This window comes from Scyliorhinus torazame, chromosome 17 (assembly GCF_047496885.1).
Source record: "Scyliorhinus torazame isolate Kashiwa2021f chromosome 17, sScyTor2.1, whole genome shotgun sequence".
Classification (NCBI taxonomy): domain Eukaryota; kingdom Metazoa; phylum Chordata; class Chondrichthyes; order Carcharhiniformes; family Scyliorhinidae; genus Scyliorhinus; species Scyliorhinus torazame.
In genome coordinates, this window is record NC_092723.1 from 17816579 (window position 1) to 17832448 (window position 15870).

The 15870-nt window shown below is 50.4% G+C and overlaps 1 protein-coding gene and 1 long non-coding RNA gene across 4 annotated transcripts in view; one reads left to right on the forward strand and one right to left on the reverse strand.

Annotated features, from left to right (window-relative positions):
• LOC140393752 (cyclin-dependent kinase 18-like) overlaps positions 1-15870 on the forward strand; it is a 136925-nt gene that overhangs the window by 34788 nt on the left and 86267 nt on the right. For 2 of the 3 annotated variants that reach the window (XM_072480135.1, XM_072480136.1), the window contains exon 2: positions 6934-7080. In XM_072480135.1, coding sequence (XP_072336236.1) covers positions 6963-7080 — 118 coding nt within the window. In that variant the 5' untranslated portion in view covers positions 6934-6962. Of the gene's footprint in view, positions 1-6933; positions 7081-15870 lie in introns of those variants that run through there. The other variant, XM_072480137.1, reaches the window with a different exon arrangement.
• Positions 6862-15870, reverse strand: part of LOC140393753 (uncharacterized) — a 106023-nt gene continuing 97014 nt past the window's right edge. Inside the window, exon 5 of the long non-coding RNA XR_011935723.1 lies at positions 6862-6948. This is a non-coding gene — a long non-coding RNA (uncharacterized lncRNA). The remainder of the gene's footprint in view (positions 6949-15870) is intronic.

Below are 15870 nucleotides of genomic sequence, written 5' to 3' on the forward strand. Positions count from 1 at the left end.
CAACGGCCAACCAGGACCCGGGATCTGTCAGCCAATGACATTAGGGCTTCCAATCCCACATGACCCCTAATACATACTACCACAGGCATTCCCAATGGGAGGAGCAGGTCTGCTCGCTGCCATGCCTCTGTGTTGACTGCGAGTGAGTGCTGAGGGAGCGTTTAAACGCAGCTCCCCCTTGTTAGCGGCAAGACACTGAGGCACGAGACTGGCGAATCAGACGGTGATCCAGCCCGTAATGGTTTAGTTTGCGACGCTAATTTCCGTTAAATACGGCCTATGATCTCGCCAATGCAGCCGTCGGGAAACACCTCGCCAATCACGCCCAAAATGACACTTCGAGATTTTCCCATGAAATCATGTCCTCTACCTTTTGGATGGGACTTTAAAGCAAGACCTGGCTGCTCGTTCAGGAGATAGAAGTTCCCCTCACCACAGGGCAATAGCTTACATGTCCTCAGCATGATCCAAAGCAATCCATGGATAAATGATTTGTTTTTGAAGTGTCAATCTTATTGTATGTGGGCAACATCAGTTTGTGCACCATCAGGGCCAGAAAAATAAATTTGACGCGTCAGTTATCACCCCCATCTTCCAGTAATGATGTAAATGAACAATCCTGTGCTGTCCATTGAAGGACAAATGTCACCTGGTACATCAGGATAATCCTCCTACTCTTCTTCAATTATTGGCATGTAATATTTTGTCAGATTTCACCTCTGCCTTCCTGCCACCCCCAGACACCCCCCCTCCCCCCCCACCCCCCTAAAAAGAAAACAGCGTTATTAAGGGGGGGGTTCCAGGATCCAGGATTCTGACCAGTCAACTGTGAAGGAGTGGCAACATATTTCCAAGTCAGAATGGTGTGTGACTTGAAGGGGAACCTGGCGATGTTCCCATGTGTCTGCAGCACGTGACCCTCCAGATGGTAGAGGCTGGAGATTTGGAAGATGCTGGCGGAGGGGGTGCAGCGAGTTGCTGCAGTCACCGTGTAGGTGGTGCGCACCGTGCACCGGGAGGGGAGGAGGTGAATGCATGAGGCGGCAGATGGGGTGCTGATCAAGGAAGAGAGAAATGGCAATGTTTTTGTGAAGGAATTCCAGAGCTCTAGGACCTAGACAACAGAAAACAGTGCCGCCAAGGATGAGGCCAGGAGCAGAGATTGATGTTGTCCCAAAAACAGAAAGTGTTAGGACTACACAAGCAGCATTTGAAAAGAGAAAAAGCAGTGCAGCGTTTCAAGTAGAAACACTGCATCAACTTGCATTGGCTTTCCATGCTGGAGATCAAAGGCGTTCTGGAGACATGTTCTCTTGTCTAACAGCTGTTTAGAGGATGCAAAAATATATCCTGAAAATTGATTCAACTAATAGCTCTGCAAAGTGCCTTCCCTTTGCCTTTAATGAGAACAGTGCTGACTGTTTGATCTAGCGCCTGTTGAACAAACGAGAGCTCTGTCTCTCACTGTCTCACTCTCTCTTCCCCCACTGACCCATCAAACCTCATGGCAACCAACATTTCCTCAGGCACTCTGCTGTGTTCAACATGGAGCTGGGAAAATAACAACCAGAGAGGAAAATGAATCCGGGAAATCTATAAATGTTATGTGTGAAAGCCAAGATCCAAAGAAACTGAAGTCTTTCAGGATCTTTTAATATAATCGTCACAATATATTGACTGGTTTTGTAAGTTACATTGGCCATATGAACAAATGATTATTTGTGGAATGTCCCTGACTCTCTTCAACCAGAATATTATTTTTTAAGTAATTATGCTTTCTCACTGCTGAATTGTTACTAATATTAGGTATTCCTAGATTAATGTAATTAGGAATATACACTCAATCTAATGATGCTCAGTCTCTCAGAAATACCATAATCGCTTGTATGAAGCACCCCAGGACGTTAAAGGTGTTATATAAATGCAGATTGCGGTTGTCCATGTTCGCTGGCCAAGCCAGTATAACAGCGGACTGCAGGTGTTTATGGTTGACGCTCCTCAACCAACGTCGCAGAAAGAACGCATTAACCGATCATGATTATGTTACAGTCTGTGGGAGCTTGCTGTGCTGCAACTAGCTGCCACATTTCCTGCATTGCAACGGAGATTACACTTCAAAAGATATTCCATCGGGTGTAAAGTCGCTTGGGACTTGGTTGGGTTGTGAAAGCACCATATAAACGTGTTCCCCCTTTTCTTTCTAGCTAAGATAGAGACTTGGGGGAAAACATAAGAAAATAATTAGCAAAAGGATCGACACGTTGCGACCAGCTAAAGGAAAGTCCTGTCGAAGGGCCGTATGGACTCGAAACGTTAACTGTGTTTCCCTCTCCACAGATCCTGCCAGAGCTGCTGAGCTCATCCAGCATTTTCTGTTTTTATTAAAAGTTTGATTAATTGTGGCCTCTTGCTCTCTCTTTTGGAAAAGACATTCAGTGGTGTTATTAAACTTTGAGGACAAAGTTTCAGCAACAGAGAGAGATCTTTGCTCACTGGTTTTTGTCCCCTTCTCTGTTAAAGCTCTTGCTCGGGTTGGGGTTTTGATGGCCCTGCTGGTTACTGGATTGTTACATTTTTAAATTATTCATTCACGGGATGTGGGCATCGCTGATTGGGCCAGTATTTATTGCCCATCCCTGTTGCCCTTGAGAAGGTGGTGATGAAACAGCCTTCTTGAATGTAGCTGAGCGGCTTACTCAGCCATTTCAGAGAGAAAGACTCAGCCTCATGTCTGTGAGTCTGGAGGCACGTGCGGGCCAGATCAGTTAAGGATGGCCGATTTCCTTCCCTAAAGGTCATTAATGGACCACATGGGTTTTCACAATAAGCCAGTCGTTTCATGGTCACCAATACTAGATTTTTAAAATAAACACCAAATATATTTAATTAATTTAACTTAAATGTCACGGTGCAAGTTGAACCCTAATAATAATAATCATCTTTATTGTCACAAGTAGGCTTACATTAACACTGCAATGAAGTTACTGTTAAAAGTCCCTAGTCGCCACATGCCGGCGCCTGTTCGGGTACACAGAGGGAGAATTCAGAATGTCCAAATTACCTAACTGCACGTCTTTCGGGACTCGTGGGAGGAAACCGGGAGAACGTGCAGACTCCTCACAGACAGTGACCCGAGCCGGGAATCGAACCTGGGACCCTGGAGCTGTGAAGCAAAGGAGCTAATTACTGTGCTACTGTGCCGCCCCTTGCCTCAGGATCTAGCATCTGGATTACTGGCGCAGTAAGATAATCGTTAACATCCCAGGCGCAGGACCACTGTCCTTGATTGCTGCTAGTTATAGAGATCATACCCATCACCAAAATACAAAATTCAGCTCAAATGAAGGAACCGCTCTTGGTGTTTTGCTTCTGTGTCCCAGCTTGGAAGCATACAAACATCGCGGGATCCATGGCACAGAGGAATTTCATTTGGTCCATCATGTCATTGTCCCACTTTCCATCTCTTGGTGAGCAGTTCTGTAGGTCACAGCTTCTCATTTACATATCCAAGTGTTTTTAAATGCACTGAAGAATTTTGATTCTACCACCATTTCAGGTACTGAGTTCCAGACCCCCTCCACCCTCTTGGTGAAACAGATATTTCTCAACTCCCTGTTATTATACACAGCGGTGCCAAGATGTATAACAGAGTGGGGACAGACCATAGAATTAACCATAAAATTCCAACAGTGCAGAAGGAGGCCATTCGGCCCATCAACCACCATTTCTCCAAAGGAGAACCCTGCCTAGGCCCACATCCCCGCCCGATCATCGTAACCCCACCTAACATGCACATTCCTGGACACTAAGGGCAATTTACCATGGCCAATCCGCCTAACCTGCACATCTTTGGATTGTGGGAGGAAACCGGGGCACCCGGAGGAAACCCACGCAGACATGGGGAGAACGTGTAAACTCCACAGTCACCCAAGGCCAGAATTGAACCCGGGTCCCTGGTGCAGTGCTAACCACTGTGCCTCCGTGCCACCCGATTCACTTCCATTCCTCCCCTTTCCCATCTTTTAAAAAAAATGTATTTTTTGGCGGGATGTAGGCGTCAGTGTCATTTGTTTTCCATGCTTAATTGCCCTTGAACTGGGTGGTTTGCTCGGCCATTTCAGAGGGTAGTTAAGAATCAACCACATTGCTGTGGGTCTGGAGTCACATGTAGACCAGACCAGGTAAGGACGGCAGATTTCCTTCCCTAAAGGACATTAATGAACCAGATGGGTTTTTAGGACAATTGATAATAGTTTCAAGGTCACCATTACTGAGAGAAGGGCCGGAATTCTCCGGCCGTTCGTTGGCGGTGGGATTATCTGGTGCGGCTGGCAGCGCACCCCCGCCCGCGGGCTTCCCGGCGGAATGGGATGGCTTCAATGGGAAATCCCATTGACAACAGCGAGAGCAGAGAATCCCGCCACCAGCGAATGGTGCACCGCCTCCTGCTGCCGAGGAACACGCGGCTGGGATGGCGGAGAATCTCGCCCCAGAAGCTAAATGTTCCTGTCCAGCCTGCCACAGGAAACATTGTGGGCGGGACGGACAATTTGAAAGACCACTTAAAGGACCGTTGACCTTGGGTATGACTGGTTGGCCTTGGGGCTAAATCATGCCCAAGGTTTCAATCCCAGATTTATTAGTAACATTTAAATTCCACCAGCTGCCATGGTGGGATTTGAACCCACGTTCGCAGAGCATTAGCCTGGGTCTATAATTAGTAGTCCATGAATATTTCTAACATTTCCCCCATGGTGGTTATTGCACATTTACATTTTGTTGTTATTCATTCATCTCTATAACCTCCATCTGCCCATTACTTTGCCTCTAGACTCTTAATATCTTTCTCTACACCATCAGGGGAGGGGGGAGGTGGGGGGGAACATGCTTTCGGTCACCAGAATGCTCCTCCTTTTCACCCCCCCCCCTCTAATTCTCCCAAACCATCCTTCAAACCCACTTCAGCCCACTGAATCGTTCTGCGTTCTCTACCCAATTTTCCTTACTCATCTCTGAAGCACCTTGGGACCATTGTCTACTTTGATTGTTTGTTGTTGCTTATCGACCTGTTTTGTTTCGATCCCATGGTCCTTTTACAAATGTCATGACGAGTAGCTTTGCTTTTTTCTATTATGCTAACAAACGTTGTGATTGTGTTGATCTCTGAGACAGTGCTAAACTGTACAGGGATCACATGCTAACAATCTGACACTTTGACTATGAAAGCCCATAATTGTAAATCTAAACCTTGTCACAGCAGCTGTACTCTGGAAAGTTACTGATTCACTCTCCCTGCCCTTTATAACAGGGTATAATTCAAAGCAAGAATCTTCCTGATAAAAGAAAGAAAGACTTACATTTATCTAGCTCCTGTCATGACCTCTGGGCTTACCAAAGTGTTTTACAGCTCATAGAGTCATTTTTGAAATATGGTCATTGTTGTAATGCAGGGGGTGTAGCAGCCAATATGTATTCAGCCAGTTCCCATGAGCAGCATGATGATGACCAAGCTATTTTTGTAACACAGGTCATGGGTTAAAATTGGGGTAATTCTCTTGGACTAGTGTCTTGGGTTCTTTCGCATCCACCGAAGAGGGTTTGAAATCTCGTTTTGAAAAGATGGCACCTCTGACAGTGTAGCATTCCTTCAGTTCCACCTTGGGAATGTCAGCCTAAATTCTGTGCTCAAGACACTGGGTCAGGACTTGAACTCGTGACTTTCTGACTCAGAAGTAAGAGTGTTATCCAACAATCTGAGGCTGACAATTTATGCTGTAAGTTATTGCTGTGGCTGCAAGCACAGATCAGAGGCTAGGAATTCTGCAGCGGGTAATTCGCCCCCTGACCCCCCCCCCCCCCCCAAAGCTTGTCCACCATCTACAAGGCACAAGTCAGGAGTGTGATGGAACACTCTCCACTTGTCTGGATGAGTGCGTCTCCAACTCCACTCAAGACGCTCGACACCATCCAGGGCAAAGCAGCCCACTTCATTGGCAGTCCTGCCACAAACATTCACTCCCTCCTCCACCGACACACAATAGCATCTGTGTGTACCATCTACAAGATGCACTGCAGGAACTCACCAAGGCTCCTTCGGCAGCACCTTCTATCATCTAGAAGGACAAGGGCAGCAGGCACATGGCAACATCACCACCTGGAAGCTCCCCTCCAAGTCATTCACCATCCTGACTTGGAAATGTACAGGCCGTTACTTCACTGTTGCTGGGTCAAAATCCTGTATCTCCCTCCTTAACAGCACTGTGGGTGTACCAACACTACTTACACTGCAGCGGTTCAAGATGGCAACCCACCACCACCTTCTCAAGGACAATTTGGAATGGGCAATGAATGCTGGCCTCACCAGCAAATCCCACATCCCATGAATGAATTTTTTAGTTTCAATCCCAGGTCTCTGTCGGCAAGATCCCATGGAGTACAGGCTCCCTTTTCTTGTTACCCTCCCAAAATATATTGCCTCAAAATCATTGGTGTTAAACAGCATCTGCCACCTTTCTGCCCATTTAATTAACCTGTTTGCAGCCACTAAACATTGTTTGAGAGAATACGGATCCCCAGTCACTTTGAGGACAAGAGAGTGTTGTACATCTCTCATATCTGAGACCTAAATTCAACCTAACCCAGGTTATGGGACATGGGTGTAATGGAAAGATCACCTCCTGTTCCTACAGTTTTCCTTCCTGTTTAGAAAATACTTCCTTATGTGTGGCGAAGTTGTAAATGAATGAATGATGGATGAATGAAAATCGCTTATAAATCAATTGCAGAATCCAGCCTGGTTTTCTTCTTCCAGAATCCTCGACACATTAATCACATTGGAATAATTTCATGTGGAAATTAATTTTATTAGCCTGAGATTTCTTAGTGACGGGGAAGCGTTACTTCAGCTTACGCACTACCACTTCTCCCCTGCAGCTTCGTCGTTTGGAGCTGGAATAAATACAATGAAGAAGTTCAAACGCCGTTTCTCACTGTCAGCCCATCGGACTGAGACAATTGAGGAGTCACTGGCCGAATTTCAAGAACAGATCACAAACCAGATAAAGAACAGGAGGAATGACGGTGAGTTACTGAGAATTATGTAATCTTGGCTGCCTGGTTTCTGTTAAATTACCGGCTGACCCATCAGCACCTTGTTAAATTGCGGTCTGTATCCTGTAGATTACTGACTGACCATTCCACACCCTGTTAAATTACTAACTGACCAATTGGTGTTCTGCAAATTACTGACTGACCACTTGTTATTCTGTAGATTACTGACTGGCCATTCAGGATCCTGTTAGGTTAATATCAGGTGGGTGTGGTTTACTTGTGGTCTCTACCATTGTGGCCTTAGCGTGGTGGATCTGGCCCACCGCGAGGTCTACCATGATAGTCGAGACCATCCAAGCCCAGCCGAGGTCCAACGCCTCCTCCGCACTGCCCTGGCCTCCCTGCCCCTGTACCGCACAGCATTGACTGAGTGCCGCCTCCCCAGCCCCCAGGTTTGAGGGTGACCAATATTTGACAGCACACCTGGACAGGTCCCACGTCATACCAGCGGCACATCAGTTCAATGCTTTTAAACATTGGCGTTTCACCATTTAGGCCACTGAAGTGTGAAAGGATATGAATGGATTAAAGTCGCTGATGTTTGTTATGAGCTGTCAATCATAGACCTTAGGCGAAAGCTATGAATTGGCCTGCAGATAGTGGATCTGTGAGAACCAGATGTAGGTTCTGCTCTCCTTCAAGGAATGGACACGTGGAGCTGCAAGGTAGTGATTTCAGCGATAAGCTTCCCACATCCTCTGTCTGGACTGCTATCTAGCTTCCAGACAGGGCTCCCTTTCCTGGGGGGATGGACGGTGGTGGACTGTGCAGATGGGGAGGCATCTGTGTGTGTGTGGGGGGGGGGGGGAGGCTACTACAGAGGTCCCTGGGAGGGGTTCCCCTATTACAGAGGTCCCTGGGAGGGGCTCCTGTATTACAGAGGCCCCTGGGAGGGGCTCCTGTATTACAGAGGTCCCTGGGAGGGGTTCCCCTATTACAGAGGTCCCTGGGAGGCGTTCCCCTATTACAGAGGTCCCTGGGAGGGGCTCCTGTATTACAGAGGTCCCTGGGAGGGGTTCCCCTATTACAGAGGTCCCTGGGAGGGGTTCCCCTATTACAGAGGTCCCTGGGAGGGGCTCCTGTATTACAGAGGTCCCTGGGAGGGGCTCCTGTATTACAGAGGTCCCTGGGAGGGGTTCCCCTATTACAGAGGTCCCTGGGAGGGGTTCCCCTATTACAGAGGTCCCTGGGAGGGGCTCCTGTATTACAGAGGTCCCTGGGAGGGGTTCCCCTATTACAGAGGTCCCTGGGAGGGGCTCCTGTATTACAGAGGTCCCTGGGAGGGGTTCCCCTATTACAGAGGTCCCTGGGAGGGGCTCCTGTATTACAGAGGTCCCTGGGAGGGGCTCCCCTTTAACAGAAGTTCTTGGGAGGGGTCCCTCTCATATAGGGATCCCTGTGGGGGGTCACTCTATTACAGGTATCCCTGTGGGAGGGTGGGGGTGGGTCAGGGCCGATTTGCGGTGTGGGGGTGGGGGGGGTGCTGGCCGCAGGGCCTCGCTATCTGGCATCCTACTCAAGATGGCCGCCAACTCCCCCGCTGGAGCTGAATTGCAGCAGTTTTACGATCCCCTTGTGGTCAGAAAGGAGGATGCAATTCAGTGTTCCACACCATGCATAAACTTACATGGCGTGGAACACTGAATTGCATCCTCCTTTCCGACCACAAGGGGATCGTAAAACCGCTGCAATTCAGCTCCAGCGGGGGACATCGCCTCCAAACCCGGAGAATTCACCCATTCAAATTTTCCACCGGGCTGCCATTTTTAAAGGGTGCGTTGATCTCACAGTGAACTTGAGGGGCCCCCACACCCCGTACCCACGAACAATACCAACTCCCCCCCCCCTCCCCCCCCCCCCCCCACCTCCGCTGATGTACATCCTGATGCATGATCAATGACCACTAAAGCGAGGTTGTAGTCCAATTGAAGGCTTTAATAAGCTAGATGTTTCCCCCAGCAGCTCAGGTACAGAATGAAAGCTGCTGGGGCGGCACGGGCTCTTATAGCCCGCCTAGCAGGGCGGAGCTACCATACAGCTTGACCAATAGGAAGCATACAATTTCTACCAATGGTGTTCCAGCATTACCAGGTACCGTAATACCTCTACTACCACATTCACCCCCTGTTAAAAAAGAATCCGGCGGGGGTGATGGCCTAATACTACGAACATGGCAACGTGGTAGAATTAGTTATGGAGGTACCGTAATACCTCCGTACAGCGTTTTGTAACTATTTACAATTCTAGTAACTATTTACAATTTATGATTTAAATTTACAATTTAAAATGAAGCAATCAGTCGATCGGGGGCCCTGGTCGTCCTCTATGATCGTTGGAGCTTCGGTGGTGACTCGGGCGTCTGTGACTCCGGGAGCGCGGCCTCGATCTCTGTGGCAGCTTCGACACCCCTAGATGGTGCTGGTGGGGAAAACGGTTGACCTGGGAAGGGAGCGCCTGCGAGGTGCGTCGGTGGGTGGGGGGGCCTAGACGGGGCCGGCGGGAGGACCAATCCTCCTGCAAGGTGCCCTGGTGGAAGGGAGGGTGGGGCTGGTGGCTGGGGTGTGCGTGGGGCTCTGGCAGGTGCCAGGTCTCGTAGGGAGACCGTATCTTGTCGGCCGCCGGGGTATGCCACGTAGGCGTACTGGGGTTTAGCGTGGAGAAGATGGACCCTCTCGACCAACAGGTCTAACTTGTGCGGCCGCACGTGTTTTCGGAGCAGAATGGGTCCGGGAGCTGCCAGCTCGGTTGGGAGCGAGATCCCAGAGGAGGACTTCCTGGGGAAGACAAGGAGACGTTCGTGAGGTGTCTGGTTGGTTGTGGTACAAAGCAGTGGCCGGATGGAGTGGAGGGCATCCGGGAGGACCTCCTGCCAGCGGGAGACTGGGAGATTCCTGGGCCGTAGGGCCAGTAGGACGGTCTTCCAGACCGTTCCGTTCTCCCTCTCTACCTGTCCGTTACCCCGGGGGTTGTAACTGGTCACCCTGCTCGAGGCGATGCCCTTGCTGAGCAGGAATTGACACAGTTCGTCGCTCATAAAGGAGGACCCCCTATCACTATGTATGTTGGTGGGGAACCCGAACAGTGCAAAGATGCTATGGAGGGCCTTGATGATGGTGGTTGCGGTCATGTCGGGGCAGGGAGTATGGGAACCGGGAGTACTCGTCAATCACGTTCAAAAAGTACGTGTTGCGGTCAGTGGAGGGGAGAGGGCCTTTGAAGTCCATGCTGAGGCGTTCAAAGGGACGGGAAGCCTTTATCAGGTGGGCTCTCTCTGGCCGGTAGAAGTGCGGTTTGCACTCTGCGCAGATTTGGCAGTCCCTGGAGGCTGTCCTGACCTCCTCGATGGAGTAGGGCAGGTTGCGGGTCTTGATAAAGTGGAAAAAGCGAGTGACCCCCGGGTGGCAGAGGTCCTCGTGGAGGGCTCGGAGGCGGTCCACTTGTGTGGTGGCACATGTGCCACGGGACAGGGCGTCAGGAGGCTCGTTTAGCTTCCCGGGATGCTACAAGATCTCGTAGTTGTAGGTGGAGAGTTCGCTCCTCCACCACAAGATCTTCTCGTTTTTTATCTTGCCACGCTGTGCATTATCGAACATGAAAGCAACCGACCGTTGGTCAGTGAGGAGAGTGAATCTCCTGCCAGCCAGGTAATGCCTCCAATGTCGCACGGGTCTGCCTGCTTGGTTGAGCGTGGCCGCCAGAGCTACGTCGGACGCGTCGCTCTCGACTTGGAAGGGGAGGGACTCGTCGATGGTGCGCATCGTGGCCTTTGCGATATCGGATATTTTCAGGCCAGATAGAGCACACCTGATAAAGGCTTCCCGTCCCTTTGAACGCCTCAGTTTGGACTTCAAAGGCCCCCTCCCCTCCACCGATCGCAACACGTACTTTCTTAACGTCGTTGACGAATACTCCCGCTTCCCCTTCGCCATCCCCTGCCCCGACATGACCACGGCCACGGTCATTAAAGCCCTCGGCACCATCTTTACCCTGTTCGGTTTCCCCGCCTACATCCATAGCGACAGGGGGTCCTCCTTCATGAGTGACGAGCTGCGTCAATTCCTGCTCAGCAAGGGCATAGCCTCGAGCAGGACTACCAGCTACAACCCCCGGGGGAACGGGCAGGTAGAGAGGGAGAACGGAACGGTCTGGAAGACCGTCCTACTGGCCCTACGGTCTAGGAGTCTCCCAACTTCCCGCTGGCAGTAAGTCCTCCCGGATGCCCTTCACTCTATCCGGTCCCTGCTGTGTACCACCACTAACCAAACGCCTCACGAGCGCCTCCTTGTCTTCTCTAGGAGGTCCGCTTCTGGAACGTCACTTCCGACCTGGCTGGCAGCCCCGGGACCCATCCTGCTCCGGAAATATGTGCGGGTGCACAAATCAGACCCGTTGGTGGAAAAGGTACATCCACTCCACGCAAACCCGCAGTACGTCTACGTGGCGTACCCAGACGGCCGACAGGACACGGTCTCTCTGCGGGACCTGGCGCCCGCCGGAGCTCACCACCCCCCCCCCCCCCAACACAAATCACCTCCCCCTCACTCCCGCCGGTGCACCCCACAGCCAAACTCCCTTCATTGGACTGTGAGATTTGCTGCACAAAACCCCTTTATCTCTACTGAGTGGGAACCGGAGGCCAGGGAGAATTTTTGATTAACGGGGTGGATGAGGAGAGAACAGCGCTTTACCGTGTTGGGGTGTATGAAGCTCTCCGTGCTCCCAGAGTCGATAAGGCAAGAAGTCTCGTGCCCGTTGATGAATACAGTCGTTGTAGCAGTTGAGAGTGTTCGATGCCGGGACTGATCCAGAGTCACCGAGGCTAATCGCAGCAGTTGAGTGTTCTCTTCGGGCAGTGTGTGGTCAGCCGAGCTGGGGTCCTGGTGGTCCATCCAAGATGGCGGCCCCCATTGGTCGCACATGGCTGGGGGTGCACAAAATGGCGGCACCCATCCATTTAACGTGGCATCCGCGGGACAAGGTGGCGGCGCCCGGGGGCTGCACGTGGCCCTGGGGTAGGAAGATGGCGGCGCCTGCTGGCCGTACGGAGACCGTGGAGAGGTTTGTGGTGGCGGTCCGCCTTTGCCGCCGGAGACCGCGGCAACCATTCATTAGATCAGGCAAGAGGCTTGGAATATAAAAGCAGGGATGTACTTCTGAAGCTTTTTAAAGCACATTTAAAATACTGTGAGCAATTTTGGGCCCCACACCTCAGGAAGGACATACTGGCACTGTAGCGGGTCCAGTGGAGATTCACACGGATGATCCCAGGAATGATAGGCCTGGGATACGATGAACGTCTGAGGTTCCTGGGATTATATTCATTGGAGTTTAGGAGGTTGAGGGGAGATCTAATAGAAACTTACAAGATAATGAATGGCTTAGATGGGGTGGACGTAGGGAAGTTGTTTCCATTAGCAGGGGAGACTAGGACCCGGGGGCACAGCCTTAGAATAAAAGGGAGTCACTTTAGAACAGAGATGAGGAGAAATTTCTTCAGCCAGAGAGTGGTGGGTCTGTGGAATTAATTGCCAGAGAGAGCGGTGGAGGCCGGGATGTTGAGTGTCTTTAAGACAGAAGTTGATAAATTCTTGATTTCTCGAGGAATTAAGGGCTATGGAGAGAGAGCGGGTAAATGGAGTTGAAATCAGCCACGATTGAATGGTGGAGTGGACACGATGAGCCGAATGGCCTTACTTCCGCTCCTATGTCTTATGGTCTAACCGCACGGGCCTGGCATACCACCACGAAATGACCCTTTTTACCGCATCCCTTGCAGGTGGATGTGCGGGCCGGGCAGGGCTAGTGGGGGTGCTTGGCCTGCCCGCAAACGTAGCAGCGGGGCCCCCCGGGGCTGCCAGGCCGCCTTGCAGCACAGACTTGTGGGGGGATGGGGGATGTCTCGGGGCCGGCTGCGGAGGGGCTCCACGCTGCCCAGGAGGCTGCCGCGCGGTCGGGAACGTAAGCGCGGGCGTTTCTGGAGGCCACATCCAGGGAGCCTGCAAGGGCCCGTGCCTCCTTGAGACCTAGAGTGTCTTTTTCCAGCAATCGCTGGGGGATTTGGGCGGACAGCATACCTGCCACGAAAGCCTCCCAGACACAGAGTTCAGTGTGTTCGCTCGCCGAAACTTGCGGGCAGCTGCAGTTTCTCCCCAACACCAGGAGTGCACGGTGGAATTCTTCCAGCGTTTCCCCAGGGATTTGTCGTCTCGTTGCTAGCAGATGTCGGGCATAGACCTGGTTTACCGGGCAAATATAATGTCCTTTTAGCAGCTCTATTGCTGCATCGAAGACTTCCGCTTCCTCGATGAGGGTGTAAATCTCCGCGCTCACCCTCGAATGCAGGACTTGCATTTTCTGTTCTCCTGTGGGTGTGTTTTCGGCCGTCCCGAGATATCCTTTAAAACACGCCAGCCAGTGCTTGAAGATTGACACTGAGTTCGCCGCGTGGGGACTGAGTTGCAGACACTCCGATTCGGAGCTCCATCCTTTTAAATCTAGCTTATTAAATTGATGCACGATCAATGACCACTAAAACGAGGTTGTAGTCCAACTGAAGGCTTTAATAAGCTAGATGTTTCCCCCAGCAGCTCAGGTTCAGAATGAGGGCTGCTGGGGCGGCACGGGTTCTTATACCTCGCCTAGCAGAGCGGAGCTACCATACAGCTTGACCAATAGGAAGCATACAATTTCTACCAATGGTGTTCCAGCATTACCAGGTACCGTAATACCTCTACTACGACACATTCCCAACCCTTGAACCCCAAAGGGCAACCTCTACCCCATCAATAAAAGTGAGCGTGACCCCCTCACCACCACCAGGCCTGAGGGTGAGCTTGTCCCAAACCCATCCATCATTGTGGGCATCAGGGCATCACCCTTCATAGCCCTCCCTTCAAGCCCCCTTTCATGGGCATGCACCCACCCCCCCAGCCCCTGCCCCTTGGTGGTACCAACCTGACGCCCAGACACTGCCCCGACACTCTGGCAATGTTAAACTGGCACCCTGGCAGTTCCAGGTTGGCACTTGCAGGATGCCATGGTGCCAGGGGCAGTGTCAGGGCATCGCCCTGCCCTCTGCATGATCACCCAGGGGGCTCCAACAGCCTCCAAGCTCCCCTGGAGTGATCACCACACCTGCTCTCTGCTTGTGGCGACCAAGACTATTCGGCACTGGGGTGAGGCCTCGCCAGTGTGGCCGCTGACTCCCAGAAGCCGGGAGACTGTATTTAGATCAGGCTAATGGCTCATTTTAATATGATTATCCGGATCATGCCCCGGTGCATGGCCACCTTTGGGCTCCTCCCTCGATGCCCCCTGTCGCAACGGGACCGGCGCCAGGGGCAACAGGGTGGAAGGATTCAGCCTGAGAGCATTCTAAACACAGGTAGCCGAAGGGTGAAATTCAGATGATAGTTTTTACTGGTCACCATAGAAACCAAGAAAGAGCGTTCATGCGCTTTTTTATTGTTCGTAAAAACAAAAGAGAACCAGCTGGCAGATCCATTGAATTTCAGTTGTTGGAATAATTTCATAAAAATTATACATTCGAAAACATTGTTACAAATATGAAACTCATAACTCGAAAAATTGGAATTCAGACGCCCGGAGTCTAGATAGAGCAGGAGTTGGAATAGATTCCGGGCTTTGAATAGTTAGAAAAAGCTGAATTGAGCAGATTTAAAAATGTGTCTGTGCTCGCCGTCGAAGACGGTGGTATTCTGTGCTGGATTTGCAACAAGTGATCCTTATTTAGGATGCTGTATGCACTATGTTGTGACTCTCTCTCGTAAAACTGTAGCCATAGTAAATGTAAGTTAATGTGACGTTTACGGGCAATTGATTCAGCCGAAAAAAGTTGGTGCGTCATGATAATTGTTTGTCTCATTGAAGTTACTGAAAAGGTTGGGAATCACTACTACAGATTACTGACTGACCATTCAGTATCCTGTTGAATTTCTCACCGGGCGATCAGTATCCTATAGGTTACTGACTGACCAGTGGGTATTCTGCAGATTATTGATTTGATTTGTCAGTATCCTGTATATATTACTGACTGACCGATCGGTAACCCGTGAGATTACGGATTGACTTGTCAGTATCCTTTTAGATGACTGACTCATAAATTTGTATCCTGTTAGATTACTGAATGACTGATCATTCAGTCTCCTGTTGATAACTGACTGACTGTCAGTATCTTGTTATATTACTGACTGATCGGTCAGTATCCTGTTAGTTTACTGACTGATCAGTCAAATATCCCGTAGATTACGGGCAGCACGGTGGCACAGTGGGTTAGCCCTGCTGCCTCATGGCACCGAGGTCCCAGGTTCGATCCCAGCTCTGGGTCACTGTCCGTGTGGAGTTTGCACATTCTCCCCGTGTTTGCGTAGGTTTTGCCCCCACAACCCAAAGATGTGCAGGCTAGGTGGATTGGCCACGCTAAATCGCCCCTTAATTGGAAAAAAATTAATTGGGTACTCTAAATTTATTTTTTAAAATATCCTGTAGATTACTGACTGACCGATTGATATCCTGTTAATTACTGACTGTCCATTCAGTATCCTGTTAGATTGCTGACTGTCCATTCAGTATCCAGTTAGATTACTGACAGACCATTCAGTATCCTGTTAGATTACTGACTGAACATTCAGTATCCTGTTAGATTACTGACTGACCATTCAGTATCCTGTTAGATTACTGACTGACCGATTGATATCCTGTTAGATTACTGACTGTCCATTCAGTATCCTGTTAGATTGC